The sequence below is a fragment of the Schistocerca piceifrons genome, chromosome 2 (assembly GCF_021461385.2).
Source record: "Schistocerca piceifrons isolate TAMUIC-IGC-003096 chromosome 2, iqSchPice1.1, whole genome shotgun sequence".
Lineage (NCBI taxonomy): Eukaryota > Metazoa > Arthropoda > Insecta > Orthoptera > Acrididae > Schistocerca > Schistocerca piceifrons.
The window spans coordinates 482,507,445-482,529,871 of NC_060139.1; the positions used below are offsets into that span (position 1 = coordinate 482,507,445).

At 37.0% G+C, this 22,427-nt stretch overlaps 1 protein-coding gene across 1 annotated transcript; it reads left to right on the forward strand.

Moving 5' to 3' along the window:
• Positions 1–145: 145 nt before the first annotated feature.
• On the forward strand, positions 146–22,002 carry LOC124776858. The gene is made up of 5 exons (XM_047252033.1): positions 146–405; positions 3,346–3,396; positions 10,280–10,399; positions 15,697–15,913; positions 20,862–22,002. Exons 1-5 carry the CDS (start codon positions 293–295, stop codon positions 21,390–21,392), a joined length of 1,032 nt encoding a protein of 343 aa, XP_047107989.1. The 5' UTR covers positions 146–292; the 3' UTR covers positions 21,393–22,002.
• The last annotated feature ends 425 nt before the right edge of the window (positions 22,003–22,427 follow it).

Here is a 22,427-nt window from a genome sequence, read left to right on the forward strand (position 1 = left end):
TATGAACTATCTTCGAAAATTTTCTCAAATTATTTTGTATCTAATTTGTAAATTGAAGTGCACGAATTGCTCAGTTTAGACTGTGTTGATTAGTTATCTCTAACGCAATGATCGATGTGCTTAAGTTGTGTCATCCATGACAAGTGAGTTCTTCATGATAGTAGTATAGGAAGACCTTTGCTTGAATTAATTTTGAAGTTTCGAAGCGCGAATGTCAAATTGTGTTGACTGCTGTAAAAAAGTTGGGTTATGTTAAGTATTCAGTTAGCAGTAGACTTTCTCCCGCATTTCGATGGAGACTCCAGTTTTAACAAAAAATCAACAGAAGCGCACATTAGCAGGAAAGAAGAAACCACGTGAGAAGTGCCTCCGTAATGTGTTGGTGAAACCCAAGATATTTGCGAAGTAATTACTGCCATGTGTTCGTAAAGTATAACTTTTTTATGTTTTAAATAGAGGGATAGCACAGCGTCGTGTATAACTTCTAAACAATACCTGTACGTTAAGGTTACAATATACAGGTAAACAGAATGTAGGCACTTGTTTACTTCAACCAATTGACTCACATGTGGACAGGCGAATGTTGACAGTTCTGTAGTCAAGGTTAAGTGATGCGTATTAATTCTAACTATGTCAATGGGGGTGGGAGTGTACTTTATGTCCACATTTTGCATAGATTGTCATTCAGTCGCGTACTGGTATATTTGGCTACATTTAAAATTCTTAAAAAATATTTGTTGTAATGAAAGCTACCAAATTCTGAATGCGAATTTTCACAACGAGGTTAATGTGATATTCAGTATTGTACCCTACGTACACATCAGTACCTCTTTAAAAAAATATGTTGTTAATCAAAGTCAACAAAAGTTTTAATTTTTCGAACTTTTTTTGTGTTCGTCATAAAGTGTGCCGCCGCCCTCTTGGTAGTGAGCGTTATTAAATATGCTTTGTATTGTTAGGGTCAAATGTTTGATTTCTGATGTGAGAATTGAAGACCTCTTGGTTTAGTTACACCAGGGGAGGAACTGTAAATTCTCACAAAGTGAACCTAATCAAAATTTTCAACCAGTTACCAGTGTATGTTGGTCTATGGATCATTTCTTTTAATTAAGTGGCTAGCAGATTAGCCAGTTTATCACATTAAAGAATTCTTTGAGATGCACGAGGAGGATATTAGCATTTAACAAATTTTTTATACTTTATTGTATTATTAGTTGCTGTTTCTTTTGTATAGTTATGTGTTTATGTTTTTTTATAATTATGCAGTGATTATTGCACAGGGTTTATACTGTAGTCTGTTGTTGTTGTGGTCTTCAGCCCTGAGACTGGTTTGATGCAGCTCTCCATGCTACTCTATCCTGTGCAAGCTTCTTCATCTCCCAGTGCCTACTGCAACCTACATCCTTCTGAATCTGCTTAGTGTATTCATCTCTTGGACTCCCTCTACGATTTTTACCCTCCACGCTGCCCTCCAATGCTAAATTTGTGATCCCTTAATGCCTCAAAACATGTCCTACCAACCGATCCCTTCTTCTAGTCAAGTTGTGCCACAAACTTCTCTTCTCCCCAATACTATTCAATACCTCTTCATTAGTTACGTGATCTACCCACCTTATCTTCAGCATTCTTCTGTAGCACCACATTTCGAAAGCTTCTATTCTCGTCTTGTCCAAACTGGTTATCGTCCATGTTTCACTTCCATACATGGCTACACTCCATACAAATACTTTCAGAAACGACTTCCTGACGCTTAAATCTATACTCGATGTTAACAAATTTCTCTTCTTCAGAAACGATTTCCTTGCCATTGCCAGTCTACATTTTATATCCTCTCTACTTCGACCATCATCAATTATTTTACTCCCTAAATAGCAAAACTCCTTTACTACTTTAAGTGTCTCATTTCCTAATCTAATCCCCTCAGCATCACCCGATTTAATTTGACTACATTCCATTATCCTCGTTTTGCTTTTGTTGATGTTCATCTTATATCCTCCTTTCAAGACACTGTCCATTCCGTTCAACTGCTCTTCCAAGTCCTTTGCTGTCTCTGACAGAATTACAATGTCATCGGCAAACCTCAAAGTTTTTACTTCTTCTCCATGAATTTTAATACCTACTCCGAATTTTTCTTTTGTTTCCTTTACTGCTTGCCCAATATACAGATTGAATAACATCGGGGAGAGACTACAACTCTGTCTCACTCCTTTCCCAACCACTGCTTCCCTTTCATGCCCCTCGACTCTTATAACTGCCATCTGGTTTCTGTACAAATTGTAAATAGCCTTTCGCTCCCTGTATTTTACCCCTGTCAACTTCAGAATTTGAAAGAGAGTATTCCAGTTAACGTTGTCAAAAGCTTTCTCTAAGTCTACAAATGCTAGAAACGTAGGTTTGCCTTTTCTTAATCTTTCTTCTAAGATAAGTCGTAAGGTTAGTATTGCCTCACGTGTTCCAACATTTCTACGGAATCCAAACTGATCTTCCCCGAGGTCCGCTTCTACCAGTTTTTCCATTCGTCTGTAAAGAATTCGCGTTAGTATTTTGCAGCTGTGACTTATTAAACTGATAGTTCGGTAATTTTCACATCTGTCAACACCTGCTTTCTTTGGGATTTGAATTATTATATTCTTCTTGAAGTCTGTGGGTATTTCGCCTGTCTCATACAACTTGCTCACCAGATGGTAGGGTTTTGTCATGACTGGCTCTCCCAAGGCCATCAGTAGTTCTAATGGAATGTTGTCTACTTCCGGGGCCTTGTTTCGACTCAGGTCTTTCAGTGCTCTGTCAAACTCTTCACGCAGTATCGTATCTCCCATTTCATCTTCATCTACATCCTCTTCCATTTCCATAATATTGTCTTCAAGTACATCGCCCTTGTGTAAACCCTCTATATACTCCTTCCACCTTTCTGCTTTCCCTTCTTTGCTTAGAACTGGGTTGCCATCTGAGCTCTTGATATTCATACAAGTGGTTCTCTTCTCTCCAAAGGTCTCTTAGTCTGTTATAGTAACAAAAATTATTGTATTTTTTGTATCCATCCTATATTGTACTGCAATGATGAATCATATTTCATTGAAAAGTGATCAGTATGGAGTAAAAATTCGTGCTTCTTGACAAACTGCTAGTCAGTAAGAGTAAATGTTGTCACTCGAGGAGGCCAAGTCTAAGTGAACTTTGTGTTCACTTTTAGATTTTCCTTTCTTATTTCATGTATATGCCACAAAGATACCTAGACCTGCCCTTTAATGAAAAGTGTTTCTTGCTAATTTGTTATATAAAACAGTTCTGAGTTTTACGGTGTATGTGATTTAGGTACAAGTAAGTGGTATTTTCATTTTTCAGTTTGGTGGCCGATGAAGCTGTTGCTGAAAACATTTTCAAAACTCTGGAAAGGTATGTGCATATGATTTGATTTGATGTGTTTCGTGTTCCATAGGTCCATCTGTGTTGGATACACAAGGACGTGGAAGAAGTCAGTTTTTTACAAATACAATCTTATAGCATATACAGAAATTTGAGTACGTAATTATATAAAAATTTATACAGTAAATTCTTTGGGCAGCAATACAGAAAAAGAAAATACATATTTTCTTAGAATCATTAAAACACTACAGAAAACAGATACAGAGCACGCACAGATACAGAGCAGGTTAAATAACATTCTTAGTGGCATTATGCCAACTTGTATTATATAATATTAAAATATTACAGTTTATTTAGTTAAAAATTCATCTAGACTGTAAAAAGCTTTTTCTAGCAGAAATATTTTTATTGCTTTCTTAAACTTTCTCTTGTTATGAATCTCTGTCTTTATTTCGGGAGGAAGAGCATTGAAGAGTTTTGCTCCAGTGTAATGGACACCCTTTTGTGCCAAGCTCAAATTTCTGAGCTCGCTGTGTATGTTATTCTTCCTCCGTGTGTTATCCTCATGATAATTACTGTTTGGTTGAAATATCTCTCTATTTTTACAAACAAAACACATGAGAGAAAAAATATATTGGCATGTAGTTGTGTATATTTTAAGTTTATGAAAACTATTTCTACACGAGTCTCTTGGGCGCAATCCACATATAATTCTTAAAGCTCGCTTCTGTGCAATGAACACTTTCCTTGCTAATGGCTGGTTGCTCCAAAAAAACAATTCCGTACTCAATGAGAGAATGAAAATAGCCATAGTATGCCAGTTTTGCAGTGTTAGGTTCAACACATGTAGTGACAACCCGTAAAGCATAGGTAGCAGAGCTAAGCCTCTTACAGAGATCAATAATATGTGAAGACCAGTTCATTTTCTTGTCAATGTGCACTCCAAGAAATTTTGTTGTTTCCATTCTTACTATAGGTTGATTACCACGTGTCACACTTGTCTCTCTCTCTCTCTTTTTCTGTTTTTGTACAGAATTGAATAAAGCTGGTCTTACTGGAATTTAGTGAGAGATCATTCACCTTGAACCAATTAACAACATCTGAGAGTATGTGATTAATGAATTCCTCAAGATTGTTGTCTGTTCTACTGCTCATAAAAATTGTGGTATCATCAGCAAATAATGTAAATTTACACGGCAGGCTTGTACATGATGGTAGATCGTTCATAAAAATCAGGAATAATAGTGGCCCAAGAATTGAGCCCTGAGGCACTCCACATGTAATGGAACTCAATTCAGAATCTGAGGAAGTGTCACATACTCTACTATTCAAGACAACTTTTTGTTTTCTGTCTTGGAGGTACAACTGTAGCCAGTTGCCTGCAACACCACTTATTCCTACTAATTTTGCTTTTTGCAAGAGAATCTGGTGATGAACACAGTCAAACGCTTTAGATAAATCACAGAAGACACCAAGTGCTAGCATTGTTTCATTAAGGGTTTCTAGGACTTCATTTGCAAATGCGTAGACTGCGTCTTCTGTTGAACAGCCCTTTTGAAAGCCAAATTGGCTCTTGCTGAGAACTCCATTCTTCATGAGATGATGAGTAATTCTTACACGTTTTAGCTTTTCTAGAATTTTGGAGAAAGCTGTCAGCAAAGAGATAGGTCGATAGTTAGTTAGTTCAGCTTTATCGCCATTTTTGTACAGGGGCTTCACAATGGCATACTTATGTCTACTGGGAACAACACCTTTCTGAAGGGAAGCATTGAAAATATGACAGAGAATGTCCCTTATCCATGCACAAGAATATTTCTGCAAATTACTAGATATATTATCAACCCCTGCAGAGTTCGTACTTTTTAGAGACATGATGATTTTTTGAATTTCTTCTACAGTGACAGAATTAAGGTGCATTTCTGAAATTGTGTTTGAATATACTGCTTGACAAAGAGTTACAGCTTCATCAACATTGGGCTTGCAACCAATCTGTTGAGTTACTGATAGGAAGTGTTTATTAAAAATCTCAGCCACCATTTTGGGGTTAGTTACTAGGGTACCTTCATATCTGATTTTATTTACATCTTCTTTGCTTGTTGTATCTCTTCCTGTTTCTTTTTTTTTTTTTTACAATACTCCAAATTGTTTTTATTTTATTATTAGAATTATCTATTTTCTTCTCATAATGAAGGGCTTTTGATTTCCTTTTAGTTTCTCCAAAATTTTACAGTATAATCTATAGTGTTCCCATTTTTCTACATCTTTACAGAATCTTATTGCAGCATAAGTTTCCCTTTTGGTTTTACACCTGTCTATACTTTTTGCCATAGTGAATGTTTCTTACGTCCAACTGTATTGAGACACCATTTACCTAAGAACTGAAGAGTGATGAAGCAAAGTTCATGTCTTACACTTTTGACACACTGGAAATGAAGTGTTGTGTGCAAGTTCTGGGTTGACAGAAGTGTCCAATCCCACGCGTCGGCTTTGACCCGTGACATAACGATGTTGTCGTGTGTGACGTCATGACGGCGTGGAGTTTGGTTTGTGAGTGTGGTGTGTTTCTAGATGTCATCGTGTTGTGGTTTGTTGTGCTCTCTGGTGGTATGTTCAGGGTTTTCGTTTGTGTGGTATAATGGGCTCAGTTTTCTTTTGCTCATTATGCAGAATTGTTAGTGTCTGCTGTGTTTGTAGTGGAATTTGTTTCAGTGAGTTAACGATTTTGTGTGAAGGTTAATTTAGTGTTGTTCACTGTACATCGTGTGGTAATTTTAGTAAAATTAATCAGTTGTTGTTTTTGTTCAGGAATGGATATGACGGATAAAATTAACAGTGCGCAGGTCAAGGGAAGTGTTCGATCCTAATTTATGGGATTGGGAGCTGCTGTTGAGCTACATAGGTCAAGGGAAGTGTCCGATTCCAGATGATATTGTGTTTAGTGGTATTTGGGGAGTTTTGTGATGTCGTTTTTTTTTCGTCTTTTTGTGTGGATTTGTATGGGGGTGGGTGTCTAAATTTGTTTATATTTAGTTAGCCCCCCCCCCCCCCCACTCAAAAACACCCCTTTTCCCGCCCTTGTCCCATTAGTGTCATTAGGCTTTTTGTCGAAAGTGTGTGTGTGTTTGTTTTTCAATGTATTTTCGTCCTCCTAATGTGTACGTAACGACTTTATATGCGCCATATTGGAATCGTGGTTTATGGTCGTTTCCGCCATATTTGTGACGTCATGGGCCAAAGCAGACGGGTGGGATCGGACGCTTCCATATTTCCCAAGTTCTGCTCACGTGCTGTGAAAATCAGTTTATGGTTTCAAAATTAATTTCTTTGGATAAAGGGGCTGAGTGAGTTACTCAAATGAAACTTTGAGTTGAAAAAAGGAGCAGCTAAAAAGTAAAGGGAAAGGTGAAGAATCTCGTGGTCATTGTTTTGCCGAGCAGGCAACACATGGGCTTCAGTGTCTCAGAGGTTTGAATAGCAACAGTGCATCCATTGTAAACCATTATGACAAGATTAATATAGCTATGAGGACATGGTGTTTGGATGACAGAAACTCCAAACAAGTATACACGTGTTATTTCAGTGACCAGTTAAGACTGGGTGGATTGCATGTAGATTACATTACTCGACAATAACAATCAAAACAGTAAGTGGACATTATAACAAAATTAAAAGTACAGCATTGAGTTGCAAACTAGGTAATTGCTGTTCTATCGCTAGAAAAGAATTTATCTTGAGAGTATGAAGGGTGTAATTTTAGGTCACTCAGCATTTTTGCTTTAAACAGCTTCACTAATTGTAACTGAGGCATTCCATTTTTAAAATTGTCATTTGGAAAATGATAAACCGAAACATGCATGCTGTTTACTGGGCACTGAATTGTCTGTTAAACACATGCCCGCCCACCCACACCACACACAGTAGTTTCTTGAAACCACTTTTTCACCATTTCCAGATTTCAGTTCAGGTAGCTAATCTCCATGTACACAGAACAAATCTGGCCTCACTATTTTTTTTAAAGTATGGTGGTACTGAGGCACTACACACAGTGCAAATCTGGAGCATTTTTACAGTACTTTCAGTTCTTTTTCTGCATGAATGTTCATGACCTGCCCCTTGTAGGGGAGCACGACAAAGCATCCTCGCCAAGAAAACGAACCTACACCAGGTCCATCTTCAAGCTCCAACAACCAACCAAATTTAATAGACAATGTATTAAAAGATCAAGGCTTGTCCATTTGATGTATTAAACACCTGCACCATCCATTTCGTCTGTTGCAATAGTGGATTATGTGGATATGCTCTGAATTGGTGTCTGATTTTTCGGCAAGGATGAAGAGAAATCTGTTCCTTTGACCTTGTTTGCAAAAGAATCTTCTGCAGTTTGTCACGTCTTTATAACACTTCGAGTATTGGTTTTGGATGAACACAGCGTGTCCAATCCAATTCTCTTAATTGGATGGACAAGTAATTAATGATGTCTGAAGTGACTTTTCCCATTCCCCATTCAGTTTACTGTAAAGTTTGTAGGAGGTCAACTGTATATTTTTCAAAGTGAGAACATAACCATAAAATGTCCGCCCCGGTAGCTGAGTGGTCAGCGTGACAGACTGTCAATCCTAAGGGCCCGGGTTCGATTCCCGGCTGGGTCGGAAATTTTCTCCGCTCAGGGACTGGGTGTTGTGTTATCCTAATCATCATCATTTCATCCCCATCGACGCGCAGGTCGCCGAAGTGGCGTCAAATCGAAAGACCTGCACCAGGCGAACGGTCTACCCGACGGGAGGCCCTAGCCACACGACATTTCCATTTTCCATAAAATGATTTGAAACATTCTTGTGGACCCTCAAATTTATAATTTTAACAAGTAGACTTACAGTTTCTGTTTCATCTACGGTTGATCCATCAGTTTCATCATTGTCACTTATAGCAGATACACAGTAGAGCACTGAATGTTCTTGGGAGTAAAAATTATGTAACAATGTACTTGAGCTATATATTATTGTCAAATTAAGATAAAGTCAACAACAGGTCAAAGCTGTTAAATCATTTGCTTTATTTCTAGCTTTTCAAATGTAATACTGTGACATGGCATACTCATTTTGCACTTCATAGTTTACTAAGATGGAACTTGGCTCATTTCGCCATTTGGGAATTTTTTTATCAGTATCTACTATGACTGAAATTGTTTTTTATTTTTTTCCCCAAATGTTTGCATGGTTGATTTCTGAGGATACTATTCACCAACTTTTTCATTTTGTAGCTCAGTATTGTACAATGGTTTAATTCCTTTAGGTGTATCTGTAGTTTTAACAATTTCATTTGTTTTTAGCTGCAGTTAACTGTCTTCTGTTCACCCGCTTGTTGTTTACTTTGTGGTAGTCTATTTATGCTTTTTGGAGAATTTTCTTCAGTCTGCTTGTTGATGTCTGTATTTGGTATATTTTCTATCATGGATTTTGTTTCACTGTTACACATGCGATTTGCACTAGCGGTGGAAGTCACTGTAGCCACATTTTTGTTGTCGTCGTCATAATCTTGATCACTATTTTCCATAGGAAAATTACTTGTCAATGATGGAAGTACACTTTCCAGAGTCCCTACTTTTTGCTTGATCAAAGGTTTTGAAGCACTTCACTGAACATAACATTTTCACTTTCGTTATTTGCAGTAGTTTCAGTATTTGACTCCTGATTTTTGTTTGCTTGTTTGTCTAATTACTTTTGTTGTGCAGTTAACACTGATTAAATTCTCACCTACCAAGATTGCTCCCACATTAACAGTGTCAGAAGTGTGTTGTGTAGCACATTGGTTTCACAGTGAGCCTTACAGTGATTTCCAGGAGGAGTTCTCAGTTGAGGTGTACATTTTTTCTGTCAGCTGTTCCTGTGTTTAACAATGTTTATCACTGTAGTTTCTCTCAGGTGTCTGCTATAATGTCTAAGTTTGCTACTGATTCAAGTATGTTCAAGTACTTAGGCTCAGCGTGATCTTGGATTCAGCATGTTCTTGGATTCAGCATGCTCCACATAGCTTACTAGACCATGTTATGTTGACCTGCAGCTTATATACCATCTTGTAACTTTCACAATCAGAGACCACTTGCTTAACATGATACTGTAACCTACAAAATGTATTCCACAAAATAACTTGGTCACAGTCTTTCACTTTTATTTTACAGCGTATAGAAAGAAATTAACATTCAACAAGAGCTATCTTACCTATGTACTCAAATACTGAAGTAAATGGAGTGAATGCCTCATCTGTAAACCAAAATAATGTTTGTCAAATTGTTGCATCTAAGTTGCAGAAAATTATGGAAAAGCAGGGAAACAATTTTTATTTTCTTAAGCGTTCGAAGATGTTAATAACAAGAACATCTCCCACACTCCCAGTGGTGTCTCAATACTTTGATAGTTAAAAAACAAAAGATACAACACAGTTGCAGTACTGTGAAAAGGGGAATTGCTACTCACCATATAAAATCGAGGGTGAGTTGCAGATGGGGGCAACAGGTCTTCTAACGTAGGGGGGGAAAAACACACACACATTATCTCAATGATAACTGGCCATTGAGACCAGGCTCAGTGACCAGAGACAGTGGTCTGTGTGTGTGTGTGTGTGTGTGTGTGTGTGTGTGTGTGTGTGTGTGTGTGTGTGTGTGTGTTCTACTTTAGAAGATGGCCTTTTGGCCAAAAGCTCAGTTGTATAATAGCACTCCTTTTGTTGTTTCCGTATTTGACTCAACATCTTTATACGGTATGTAGCAGTGTACCCTTTTCGTAATACTGTCATTTTTCCATCCTGAATTTTCTGTTATTTTATATTTGCAATACTAGTTAATGACATCACTGGTCAAAGCCAAAGTCTTGTCTATTGAAATAAATTGACACCTTCTGTTGCATTCATTTTTCAGCACAATTAATGAAAGTGAAGAACAAATAACATCTGATGTCAAAACCAGTAAATGTGATAATCCCAAGAGAAAAACAGAAAAAAATAAAAGGCAAAGAGTGCTCAAAGAGAAAGGACTGAGGTAACATACATTACAAAGTGTTTGTGTAACTTACTTCATTGAAATTGTATGTTGCCTCTTAAATATACTTGGAAACCAGATATATTCAGATAATTTCATACATAAATTTTAACCTTGCTACGCATTTGCTTGTGTGTAAAACCCACTAGACTGTTTCTCATTGCTGTCAGTTACAGATGCTAAATACAGAGTCAAAATGTGTGTTCATAAAAATCGATTTTTGTAAAATAAACAGCAGCATAATTACAGCCAGCGCCAATGGAAATCCAGATCCAAATCTCGTAGATATTTTTGCCAAAATTAAATGCGAATTTCAAGTGATCAACTTGCTGTTTACATATCTTCATTCCTGAAGCACTTGTAACAAGTTGTCTCCTTAGGTTTGGTTGATAGAGCATGAAGATGGATAAACTTAAGCACACACACTGAACTGGAGACGTGTGTCTGTTACTCAATATCATAATATGTACTGTATAATATACCAAAAAGATTTTTAAGAAACTTAGTGGCTATGGAATAGCAGCTGATAAACTTTCTAAATACAAAAAACAGGAAAGAATTGAATCCAATACACTATAGTGATGTTATCTATATGATAATATGAAACTGCTGTAAGGTCTTAATTGGGAAGGTCTCAAAATAATAAAAAAAAAAAATTTTGGACATAAATTTTTCTTAGAAAATTGTGGTCTCCTGATTTGTTTGTGTTATTTCTTATTAGCTGAAAATGACCCAAAATAATGTGCTGGCAGCCACTTCAGACACGCGTATCAGCATAAACACTACTGCCACACTTCAACATTCTGTTTGGTAAATTCAGGAACATTCTGCCCAGGCCTGGCCACATCAACACTCAGCTCCCAGCTGCTCCACTGACTTTCCATAATAAATCCACTGGTGTGATGCTCTCTTTTGCACCAGTATCTTTGAATCCAATCCAGACCCAAACCAAAACCTTCATTGGTGGGGACTGGAGGGCTACCATATCATGTTAACCCCAAGGGGTTTTAGGGGTGGGTTGTGAAGTTATAATGGCATGCGTGGCAAACCACATTACATTTATTATATATATTGACATTCTGTGTTTTGATCAAGATTCATCTCATTTGACTAATTTAGCACTATTTTTCATTGCATGTATACTGTTTCTATGATAGAGCAATCATCATAAATACTGAAACAATAGCTGTACCTGGCCACACTTTGCTGTGGTTTAGTCTGCTTGAATAGCACAGGATATGCACAGGAATTGGAAATACGCCGTAATCTCCTTCTCTCCCCAGTCTTTGTCCATCCCGCCCTCCTCCTCTCTTTGTCCATCTTTCTCCTTCTTCCCCCTATCTCTGCCCGTCACCTCCTCCCCACCCTCTCTCTGTCCATCTCCTCCTCCCTACCTCTCTCCTCTGTCTGTCTTCTCCTCCCCCTCTCTATTCATCTCCTCCTGCCCCCTCTGTGTGTCTGTCTCCTTCTCTTCCCACCTCTCAGTCCATCTCCTCTTCCACCTCTCTCTGACCTTGAGCCTTATTTAATGTTATTGCAAATCCACATTCTGTAGTAGTATTCTACTCATAAACCAATGCGCCGTAAATACAACTTCTCTGTTTGCTAACATTTCACTATTTGCAAATATATAAATAAAAGTGTATAGTCTATATCATCCAAACATTTATTACAGTAATGTTTAAAATTTTGAAGAAATTTGGAAAGGTCCATTTCAGATTTTTGGGAATGATTTACATATTTATATGTTGCATGTATTAAAGATACACATGTACTAAAGAACTAGCTGCCTAAAACCACACTGATTTTAGAATTCAACATTTTGTAAAAATTTCAAACAATTGTTCAAGAACTTTCGGAGATTAATGATTGTGAACAATACAAAATTTAAGTTTTTGTGATGTTTCCCCTTTATTATGTATATATTAAAACACTTGAGTATTTGAATGCAATGTTGTGTCAAAATTTCAAAGCAATCCATGAAGAACTTTTGGATATACACAATTTTGAACAAAGGAACATTCACATTTTTATTTATATAGATTTCCGTGTAGTCCATAGTTGCATAGTAGCAGTAAAAATTATCCTACGAGGTTCATCATGAAGTGTGATATTCTTTTCTTAAAAAAAATAAATAAATAAAAAAAATAAAAAAAGAGTTTTGTTTCTCAAAATGTGCATAATATATCATTTGTGGTGTGGCAACACTGCAGGATTAAGAGAAGGTAATGTTTTCAGCTTCTCCAAAGACTCAAAAGCAGAATAGATTGTTTAAGTCATATCTGAATCTTCTTCTGATTACCAAAGCTTCAGAGTTCGAATCTCAGCAGTTGCAGTGTGTATAACTTTTAATGTTTGCCTCTATAAGTTTAATTACTACATTTGAATTTATTTTTAGCTCAAACCTCAGCACACTATCCATCCTCTCTTCTCTCTGTATTCACCACACAAAAGATACTGCATAATACAGATTTCAGTACTACTATAAACACAGTAGCATAGTTCATCACAATGAAAAATACAGAAAGCATTTACATCAATTCGGAATGGTGAACTTTGGGAGAGGAGGACATTTTAATTACATCGTAATGGGGATTAATGAAGTAAAATTTCAGTGTTCTATAAGAACATTTATACTGTGCAGTTGTTGGTATCCATAAGACACATCAGATCATTATCATCACCACCACCATTAGTCATTTTACTCATTGCTGAGTGTTGTGACTTCATTTCTTAATTCACTTCTGAAGTAACTGAATCTTTGGCCAGCTTATCCATCCAAAGCAATGTTCACCTCTTCTTAGTATAATGTGAAGAGGTAGGCCAGTACTCTTCTTCACTTTTAAAATATGTCTGTCTTTTATTGCGACTCAGACTTGTTTAATAACTAATGTGCTGAAAATAAAATAGTACAAATTGCCAGTGAAGTTGGAAAACAAGGTAGTGAGTTACAATTTGTCAGCTGAGTATTTGAGTAAATGGAGCGCAAAAGGGATAAGCAGGTCATTAAAAGTGCTGGAGTGCTTTTGAGAGACTAAATCGTGTCTACTATTAATTACTAGTTCGGATTCGAGGCAGTGAGAAGTGGACTTCCTATGTGCACTGGAGAGGAGTTTGTTGCGAATTACTAGGGCAGACTGGAAGACAAAAAAAATCGACCAGGGCAACTTTACAATGGCCGATGAAAATATTAGTAATCGTTAGCACTTCTACAAGGCACAACAGAAGCTTCCTTAATGCTGTAGCATTTCATGTTGTTGACAATGACACGCTGATGTCGTGTTTGCTAGTAAGTTTGTATTGCAGTCACGAAGATGGCCAGAAATGGTGTGCGTGTTTATTCATTATATTCCAGTGAAAAACTGTATTAATTGACTTCCACAAATTAAGGAACACATCTTCAGTATATTCATCCCTTTTTTTTTTCTTTTACCACCAGACAGTCCTTTCCATAGAATATGAAGTATTTTTAGATAGATTGGAAGTCCAGTAATATAAAGAAAAGAAGTGAACTGTTGCCAGTTAAGTCAAGAGAGGCAATACTGACCCTACAACTTATCTTAGAAAATAGATTAAGGAAAGGCAAACCTACATTTCTAGCATTTGTAGACTTAGAGAAAGCTTTCAACAATGTTAACTGGAATACTCTGTTTCAAATTCTGAAGGTGGCAGGGGTAAAATACAGGGAGCGAAAGTCTATTTACAATTTGTACAGAAACCAGCAGATGGCAGTTACGAGTCGAGGGGCATGAAAGGGAAGCAGTGGTTGGGAAGGGAGTGAGACAGGGTGTAGCCTATCCCCGATGTTATTCAACTTGTATATTGAGCAAGCAGAAAAGGAAACAAAAGAGAAAATTTGGAGTAGGAATTAAAATCCATGGAGAAGAAATTAAAACTTTGAGGTTCGCCGATGACATTGTAATTCTGTCTGAGACAGCAAAGGACCTGGAAGAGCAGCTGAACAGAATGGACAATGTCTTGAAAGGAGGATATAAGATGAACATCAACAAAGGCAAAATGAGGATAATGGAATGTAGTCAAATTAAGTCAGGTGATGCTGAGCAAATTAGATTAGGAAATGAGACACTTAAAGTTGTAAAGGAGTTTTTCCACTTGGGGAGCAAAATAACTGATGATGGTTGAAGTAGAGAGGATATAAAATGTAGACTGGCAGTGGCAAGGAAAGCGTTTCTGAAGAAGAGAAATTTGTTAACATCGAGTATAGATTTGTCAGGAAGTCGTTTCTGAAAGTATTTGTATGGAGTGTAGTCTTGTATGGAAGTGAAACGTGGACGATAAATAGTTTAGACAGAAAGAGAATAGAAGCTTTCAAAATGTGGTGCTACAGAAGAATGCTGAAGGTTAGATTGGTAGATCACATAACTAATGAGGAGGTATTGAATAGAATTGGTGAGAAGAGAAATTTGTGGCACAACTTGACTAGAAGAAGGGATCGGTTGGTAGGACATATTCTGAGTCATCAAGGGATCAGCAATTTAGTATTGGAGGGCAGCGCGGAGGGTAAAAATTGTAGAGGGAGACCAAGAGATGAATACACTAAACAGATTCAGAAGGATGTAGGCTGCAGTAAGTACTGGGACATGAAGAAGCTTGCACAGGATAGAGTTGCATGGAGAGCTGCATCAAACCAGTTTCTGGACTGAAGATAACAACAACAACAACGAGACAAGAGAGGGTGCTGGCTAGCAGTTGAATGAAAAATCAAGCTGAGGGTTTCAGGTCACAGTTATGAGAGCAATTAAATAGGGAGAATCAATGTTTTTAGCTGGCTGAGAATTTAACAGCTGGACCAAGAATGGTAGATACCATGAACTTTCCACAACACCTGTTGTCCATGGAAAATGCAAGTAACCAACATTTTTTAAACTGTAAGCTGAATTTATTAAAATTATCTTTTGTTATCTCCCAGATTAAGTATTGCTGTGTTAATTTCTCCAGTTTCTGCTTCTATGCCCTTTCTGTAATTTATGTTTAACTCTTGCAATTTGCACAGAGCAATACTCATCTTTTTGACTATCCCAAACACTTTATATGTGACAGCACTTTGGTATATGCATTGGGTTCTGAGTCTTTTAATATGATATCCTGTACAACAAGTAAATTAATTCTATGTTGGGAAAGAGTTTTCATATTAATCAACTTTCACTGACTGTAATAATTGACAACCAACTGTAACTTCTTAATGGCAAAGGAAGGGGAGGCAAAAGTCTTAAATAAGCAATAAATGCAATAATTCATTATGACAATTGTATGACATCTTTTACTTTTCTTTGCAGGAAATATTTGTGTCTGGGTGTGAATGAGGTTGCACGTGCTGTTGAGGGTGGGCACATTCTATCTGTGCTACTTGAGAAGGATGTTGATCCACAGTTTATGGTATCACATATAGGAACTTTGTGTGCAGTTCACAATATTCCATGCATTGTTGTGTCAGGCCTGAGAAATAGGACAAGCAGAGCATTTGGATTTCCATGCATATGTCTTGGAGTGAAGGTAGAGCATAAGAAAAATGAAAGCTTTATATTGATTGCTAATTTAACTGCTGTAATTTATTAATCTTTCATATTATCGTCACCAGTTTCATAATTAAATTTTACTACAAAGAGACACTTGATCTGATTTTGTTGATTACTGGTTTGCAGCAAATTCCTTAGGGTTGTAAGTAGCCAAGCAATGTTCCATACAAATTACCGCAGAAAAACAGTAGCTGAGCTGTAGAAAACATTTAAATTTAAGATACTGAGAGGAATTATTGCATATCTGTTACTTTCCATAAGATAGCTCTGCTTCCAGATTGGTGTTAAATGATCACCTGTGGGCATTCAGGCATTTTTGCTTCATTGAGGTTCAGTAAATCTGTTTCAGAAGCTGGCTGGTTGTCAATATCACCAGTTCTCTATTAATATAAGCTCTGTATAAGTGCTTTAGCAACTGTTGGTGGGTGTTGTGTTATGGTTTTCACTCACCGGTGGTGAGAGTATGGGAGAAACATCTGATAAAGACGCCTTTGACTGTGCATGTGTGTTTGGTGGATGGCTATTGAGGGAAATAACCAATAGTATTAAACCTCTGGAGCTCCTTTTGTGCCCTGTTGTATTGGGCTAACTCATGTTAGACTTTGTACATGTTGGCTGTTTCTTTAGCTGCTCTTGGGTCCAGAATTGAAGCCTTTAAATTCTGTATCTAAAACTCGAAGTAGAATAGGCATAGTACAGATGAACAGAATGTCTTGGAGTTCAGAATCTGTTGGAAAATGGTAGGAGGAAACTTTCAAAAGAAATCCTTATTCTGCATACATGAGGAGTTAACGGGATAAAGTGCACACTAAAATTTGTAATAAGAAATTATTTTATGGTAATCCCTGTACTAAACATTAAAATACTCAACAGCCTGCATTGCTTCGTTAAAGGGAAGAAACTGGTAACTGTTCTAGCCTTCTGACTCTGAGGATGAAACCATAGAGGCACCAGAGATTCTCATTGTGTGTCAGCTCCAGGAATTACTGGCATTGGTGTGATCATCGTGTCACACAGCTATTACACCAGAAGAAACTAAATATCAGCCAACTAACATATAGGTATTTTAATTGTACGATATAAACTGCTCAATCTTCTTGTTGTTATGATTGGTGCCAATCTCCACATGTTGCCATAAGTATGTGGCTACAGAGCGATGTTACTTCTCTCTTCCCATGAACCATTCACAAGTGGAACCGAAAAAGGGGGGAGAGGGAAGTGGCAGTTGTACAAAAAATACCCATCTCCACACACCACGGGATGGCTTGTGGAATATAGATATAAAAATATCATGGACCTTATTTACTCAATATGGATCTGGAGTCCCTCTAATTGTACAAAATGATCTCCTCCTCCTCCTCCTCCTCCTCCTCCTCCTCCTCCTCCTCCTCCCGAGGTCACGGTCATGTGTCAGATCTTCATTTTTTTCTTTGCTATATAGACTTACCTCTTGGGAAACTGGTTTAAACAAAAGATTACCCCCCGAAAATCTTAACTGTCTTAAGATTCTGCCTGATGTAAAGGTTGGTTATTAAACTGGAAGGCATAAGCGAAGCTGATACTACATGTTTGATTTTTTCAACTTCCATGAACAGTGTTCTCAGTCCTGTTTCCAAGGAGAAATACGTAGCCAGCAACAAGAAACAAGTTTACGAATTTATTCATTAAATGCAGCTATGTGATTTTCCTAAATAACTTCAGGTAATTACCATGGTAAATATTTTGAATACAGCCCTCACAGACCATTTTCTTTGCCAGCCTTGTACAGAATAGGAAGTGTTCCATCTCTAATGTTGTTGGTCCGAATGTGAAGCTTTACTCCAACTTTCCTTCCTTTCTCAGCACATACTGGGATTGTTGTTCCTAACACTCAAACCGCATGTGCAAGTGCAGTGCAAAAATGCTCTTTATAAAATGCAGTCTTCAGCATTGAAATGACACAAGTAATTGAGTCTTTCAAGATTATAGAGAAAGTAAAATAAGCATTGTGTATCTTTGTAGTTTGGTTGTTGTATTCTCCAAATAAGAAGAAACATTTAAACAAAATTAAGGATTTTTAAACAAAAAGCCTTTATGCTTTTGATATTTGTATATTAAATGATCCTGGTCTGTACTGGGGTTGACAGCTTGAGAGATAGCTAGAGGTGCAGTGACTTCGTAATTAATGGCCAACTGTCTTTGTCAATCACTTTATATGTTTAACTTCACCTGCTGCAGTTAAATTTTATTTTCACGTTTTATCTACATCTGAATGAACCACTGGTAGTGAGACTCAAAAGAAATTATTTTTCACTTCTCTCTTCCATTTCTTGTTTTTAAAAAAAATATCAGTGCTGATAAAACAATGTGGATTTCTAACACTTCTGTCCTATAGGCCCAGATATTCATAGGGTCTTGATGTATAAGATACATGCCGCTCTGACAGATGTGAAGTGATGTGTTGAAGCACAATGAGAAGGTCCTCCACTACCAATTATCTCCTTATACTCTTGCAGGAGATGTTCAGTGGAAATGGTAAATTACTGTACTTAGAATCAATTAATCACCGATATGACACCATTTTAGAGGGAAACAATCCCCATTTAAGGTGATTCCAATTGATGATAAGTAGGGCAAACCCAGTGAGGCATGTGCTGACAACACAATTTAGACAGTATAACAATGGAAATTCCTTGATGCAACAATACGTAAAATACAGGAGAGGCAACCACTCATTAAAGCGGACTGATGTATGGAGCATAGAAACATGAAACTGAAAATAGTACTCACAATAGCTTTCAAGTGCTTGCTCTTTTTCTAGTCCTGATTCACGCATACAACCACACACACTCCCATGGCAAGATTTTAGACAGTAAGTAGACAATGGCTAGAATTTGGAGAACTAAGTCATTGTGGTGATCTGTTTGGATGCCAACACAGTCTGCCCTAGAGTTTATGCTAAGCTTAGAAAATAGTGCACCCTTTGATGGACTTCTAAGTTCATGTCTATAATTTAGACAATTTGATGGCATTGTAAAATTTTGAGTGCAGTACATAAGCAAATACTTCCAACAGTCTGGTGAGAGATGGTGCCCACTACCATACCGAGGAGAGTAAGAAAGTTTCATAGGTTGATTCCCTCAACTCACATTGATCATGCAGCTCTTGCAAGAATGTGGGGGTTAATGCAGAGGATATCTCAAATTTTGACAGTGCTGAAGATAACTCTGCAGATGGGAGGTGAAATGAACCTTTACTGGAGCAAAAAAATTCAGTATTGCTTGATGAGACACCCTATATTTATTTATAAGAGTGTCTTATGGTATATACATGTGTGGTTAAGTGCCAAAATATAAAACAAAATGCTCATGCTTCAATCACTACTATAATGTTTCTCTGTGATTTGTTATGTCTTTCAAATGGCAGAAAGAGTCAAGGCTATACCACCTCCAACAGAATTGTGGTAGTAAAGCACTGTTCACCAGTCTGTGATATTGAAAATAACCTTTGTACCTTTCACACAATTTTGGATCTGTGGTATGTGATACCACTTCCGAAAGAGGCAAGGAATTCCATGTCACTGCATGGCTAGTGTAACCCTGCACTAGAGGTCTACCTACATAAATAAAACACAACTACTGAAAGTTAACTGCCGTGTTACAGTGCTCCAGAGACTTTTAGAAAACCTTTAAATGTAGGCTTTAAATGGAGTGAGTGCTTGAGAAGTGCAGTCATGGTATTATTAAGGTTGTATTGAGCATGTGGACTGTCGAAATAAGTGTCAGACAGTATTAGTTAGCAGGAATAGTGTATAGAACTAATATGTTCATTTGCACAAGACTTTAAAAATATTCACTTCTGATTTAGGCTTCAGCAACATTTTTGGATTACAGGCAAGTATCATTTCTCAGGAACAGTGCTTCAGTTTCATTTTTGCTCCAGCTGTCGTGATTCAGATACATCGGGGGGGGGGGGGGGGGGGGGGGGTAACCGGAAAGGCATCCGGCCACTCTTTATAACTAAACAATCCAAATCCGTTCATAACCACAGTGACCTTGTGCAGATGCAGGAGAGAGGGACCAAAAAATAATCCAGATGAAAGATGTTTGGTAGGTCTCTTATAAAAAGGGTTCTGCAGTGACAATGAGAAGCTGTTATTTGTTTAAATATGGTAGATACATTGTCCAATGAAACAGTTCGACATGGTGTGTAGAAATAGTCACAAGCCATCTTCTGCATAGATATTGATTTTCTTGTGTCCTTCAGGCACTGAATTTCTTTTGCAAGGTATTCAGGAACTTTTAAAATGGCCTCTGACATGATACAAACCAACAACTTTTTTTTTAATAAAGGCTTTACTTTGATAGTGATGGAACGGTGCAAGTAGGGGTGAGATTGTGGTTACATTGACTGTCAGATGTTCTACAGTGACTGTATCAACAAGCTGGTCTCCTGTTGGGAAATATGTGTATGGCTCCAGGGTGACTTTGTTGAAAAATAAAATATATGTAGGCATGACGAATAAAGATGTAGAATGTTGATAAAGTTTGCTTTACTCAAAAAGCTTTAAGAGTTTTCGCACAAAAAATTCAGAAGCATTACTTTCCAGCGTGCTATCGTAATAAGGAAAAGGATGAGTTATATAAATAAAAGATTGAGTTTTGCATTGTCAGCACTTTATGCGTTGTCTTCTGTCATCCTTCCACCCATATTTCCATTTGTTAGAAAGAGTTCTTGTGTTGCAATTAAGTTCAAATATTCACATTGAGCCAGTCAACATTTACACTGTTGATAAGTATGGGCATTTTCATTCATTTATTCAACATCAATAATTAAATTTTATTTGCCTTTTTATATTTTGTAAATCTTATTTTTTTCATGTGATAGTATATTGAGTAATGCCGTTTTTCCTAGTGTACGATGATTTTTGCTCTGTTTTGTTGCAGGTTGTCAGTAGCAATGAGGAAAATGCCTTTGCAGCTATGCATCAGTGTATCTTAGAGGTCTTCCATGCCCTTTCTTTCAGTAAGTCACCTACTGAATTACAGGCTGACTCACCAGTTTCTGTAGAAACAACACAACTATCGGAAGAATTAGAAAATGTCGAAGCTTTAGCAAAACCTGAAGCTGAAAATAAAACTGTAGAAGATGATAAATCATTTACAGCCTTTTATAGGTACAGAACTAGTACTAAGGAAAGGGTGTTTGTACCACAAGGACGTAAGCAAACAACAGATGAATTTATTTCCATTGGATCCACAGAAGAAAATATCACTTCTCTGCAAAGTTTGAAAGGAATTTCAGTAAATTTTTCATCCTTGGATAGAATGAATTTGAAAAGGAAGAATAAATCAGAGAATCAGTCAGGAATCAATGACTTTGGTGTGGAGTACAGATTGCATGAAATAAAACGGATACGACCAAATCCAGATAAAAAGAAGAAACTGAAAGTAAAAAAAATAAAAACAGTAAACTAATAAACTAGTTTCAGTTTGTCCTTTCACATCCTTGACAACTTAAAATGCCATGATATTTCTGCACTGTATTTATTAAGGTGACAATATTGGACACATGAAGCTGACCAAGTTGTGTACAGTATTTACATGGGAGGCAGAAATCTTTAAGACAGAGTTACAGTAGAAAAGTATTGAAACCTTATTTCTATGAAGTGAATTTTCAATTAATTACAGAAAAAAAAGGTGCAGACTCTACCGGATACTTTCATCACATCATCTTAAAATTTTGTTTTGTTAAAGCATTATCATTTCTGAAGGGATTACCCAATGAAACAAATGCGGAGAATCTAGGTACAAGGGATAAGAAACAGTATGATGTATGAGAGAGTAAGGAAATAGCATATCTTCTCATCCTCATTTCCTTCATGTCCTGTATATTTTTAAATTATGAACCTGCATAATGCAGTATTTTTTTTTTCTTATTACTACCATGAATTGAAAACAAGTAGACATAATACCAACATGTGTAATACAGTAAAAATGTCACAAAAGTCAGAAGTATGATGAACTCCTTTTGCCAGATGAACTGGTGTTCAAAGATTGTATCGTGAAAATTCTTGTCTCTTTCATTAAAATATAGCCCTGCCTAGATGATTATAAAAGATTTTAAGAAGTTAGACAACCACTCTTTGTTTCATAAACCTTCACTGTACAATTTTCTTAGGCTACGATAATAACTATGAAATTTTCCAAAAAGTACCTACATCTCGTCAAAATATTTTTATAAAGTTATATGCTCCAGTTTATCATTTCTAACCATGTAGTGAAGGTTTTCAGAAGACACTTTCTCAAGAAAATTGTTTAGGAACATGTCTGGAGACTTGAATCAATCCACAATTTTTATAGCCAGTGTACGATTTGCAGGGGGGTTTGGGGAGATTCCCCCCCTCTGCATTAGACCATCCCCTCCTTTGGTTTTAGTTTATGCATCACAACCTGGGATGTTTATTTCCCATGCACTGGAGTAAAACTTATATAATTTAAATTTGTGGAGCC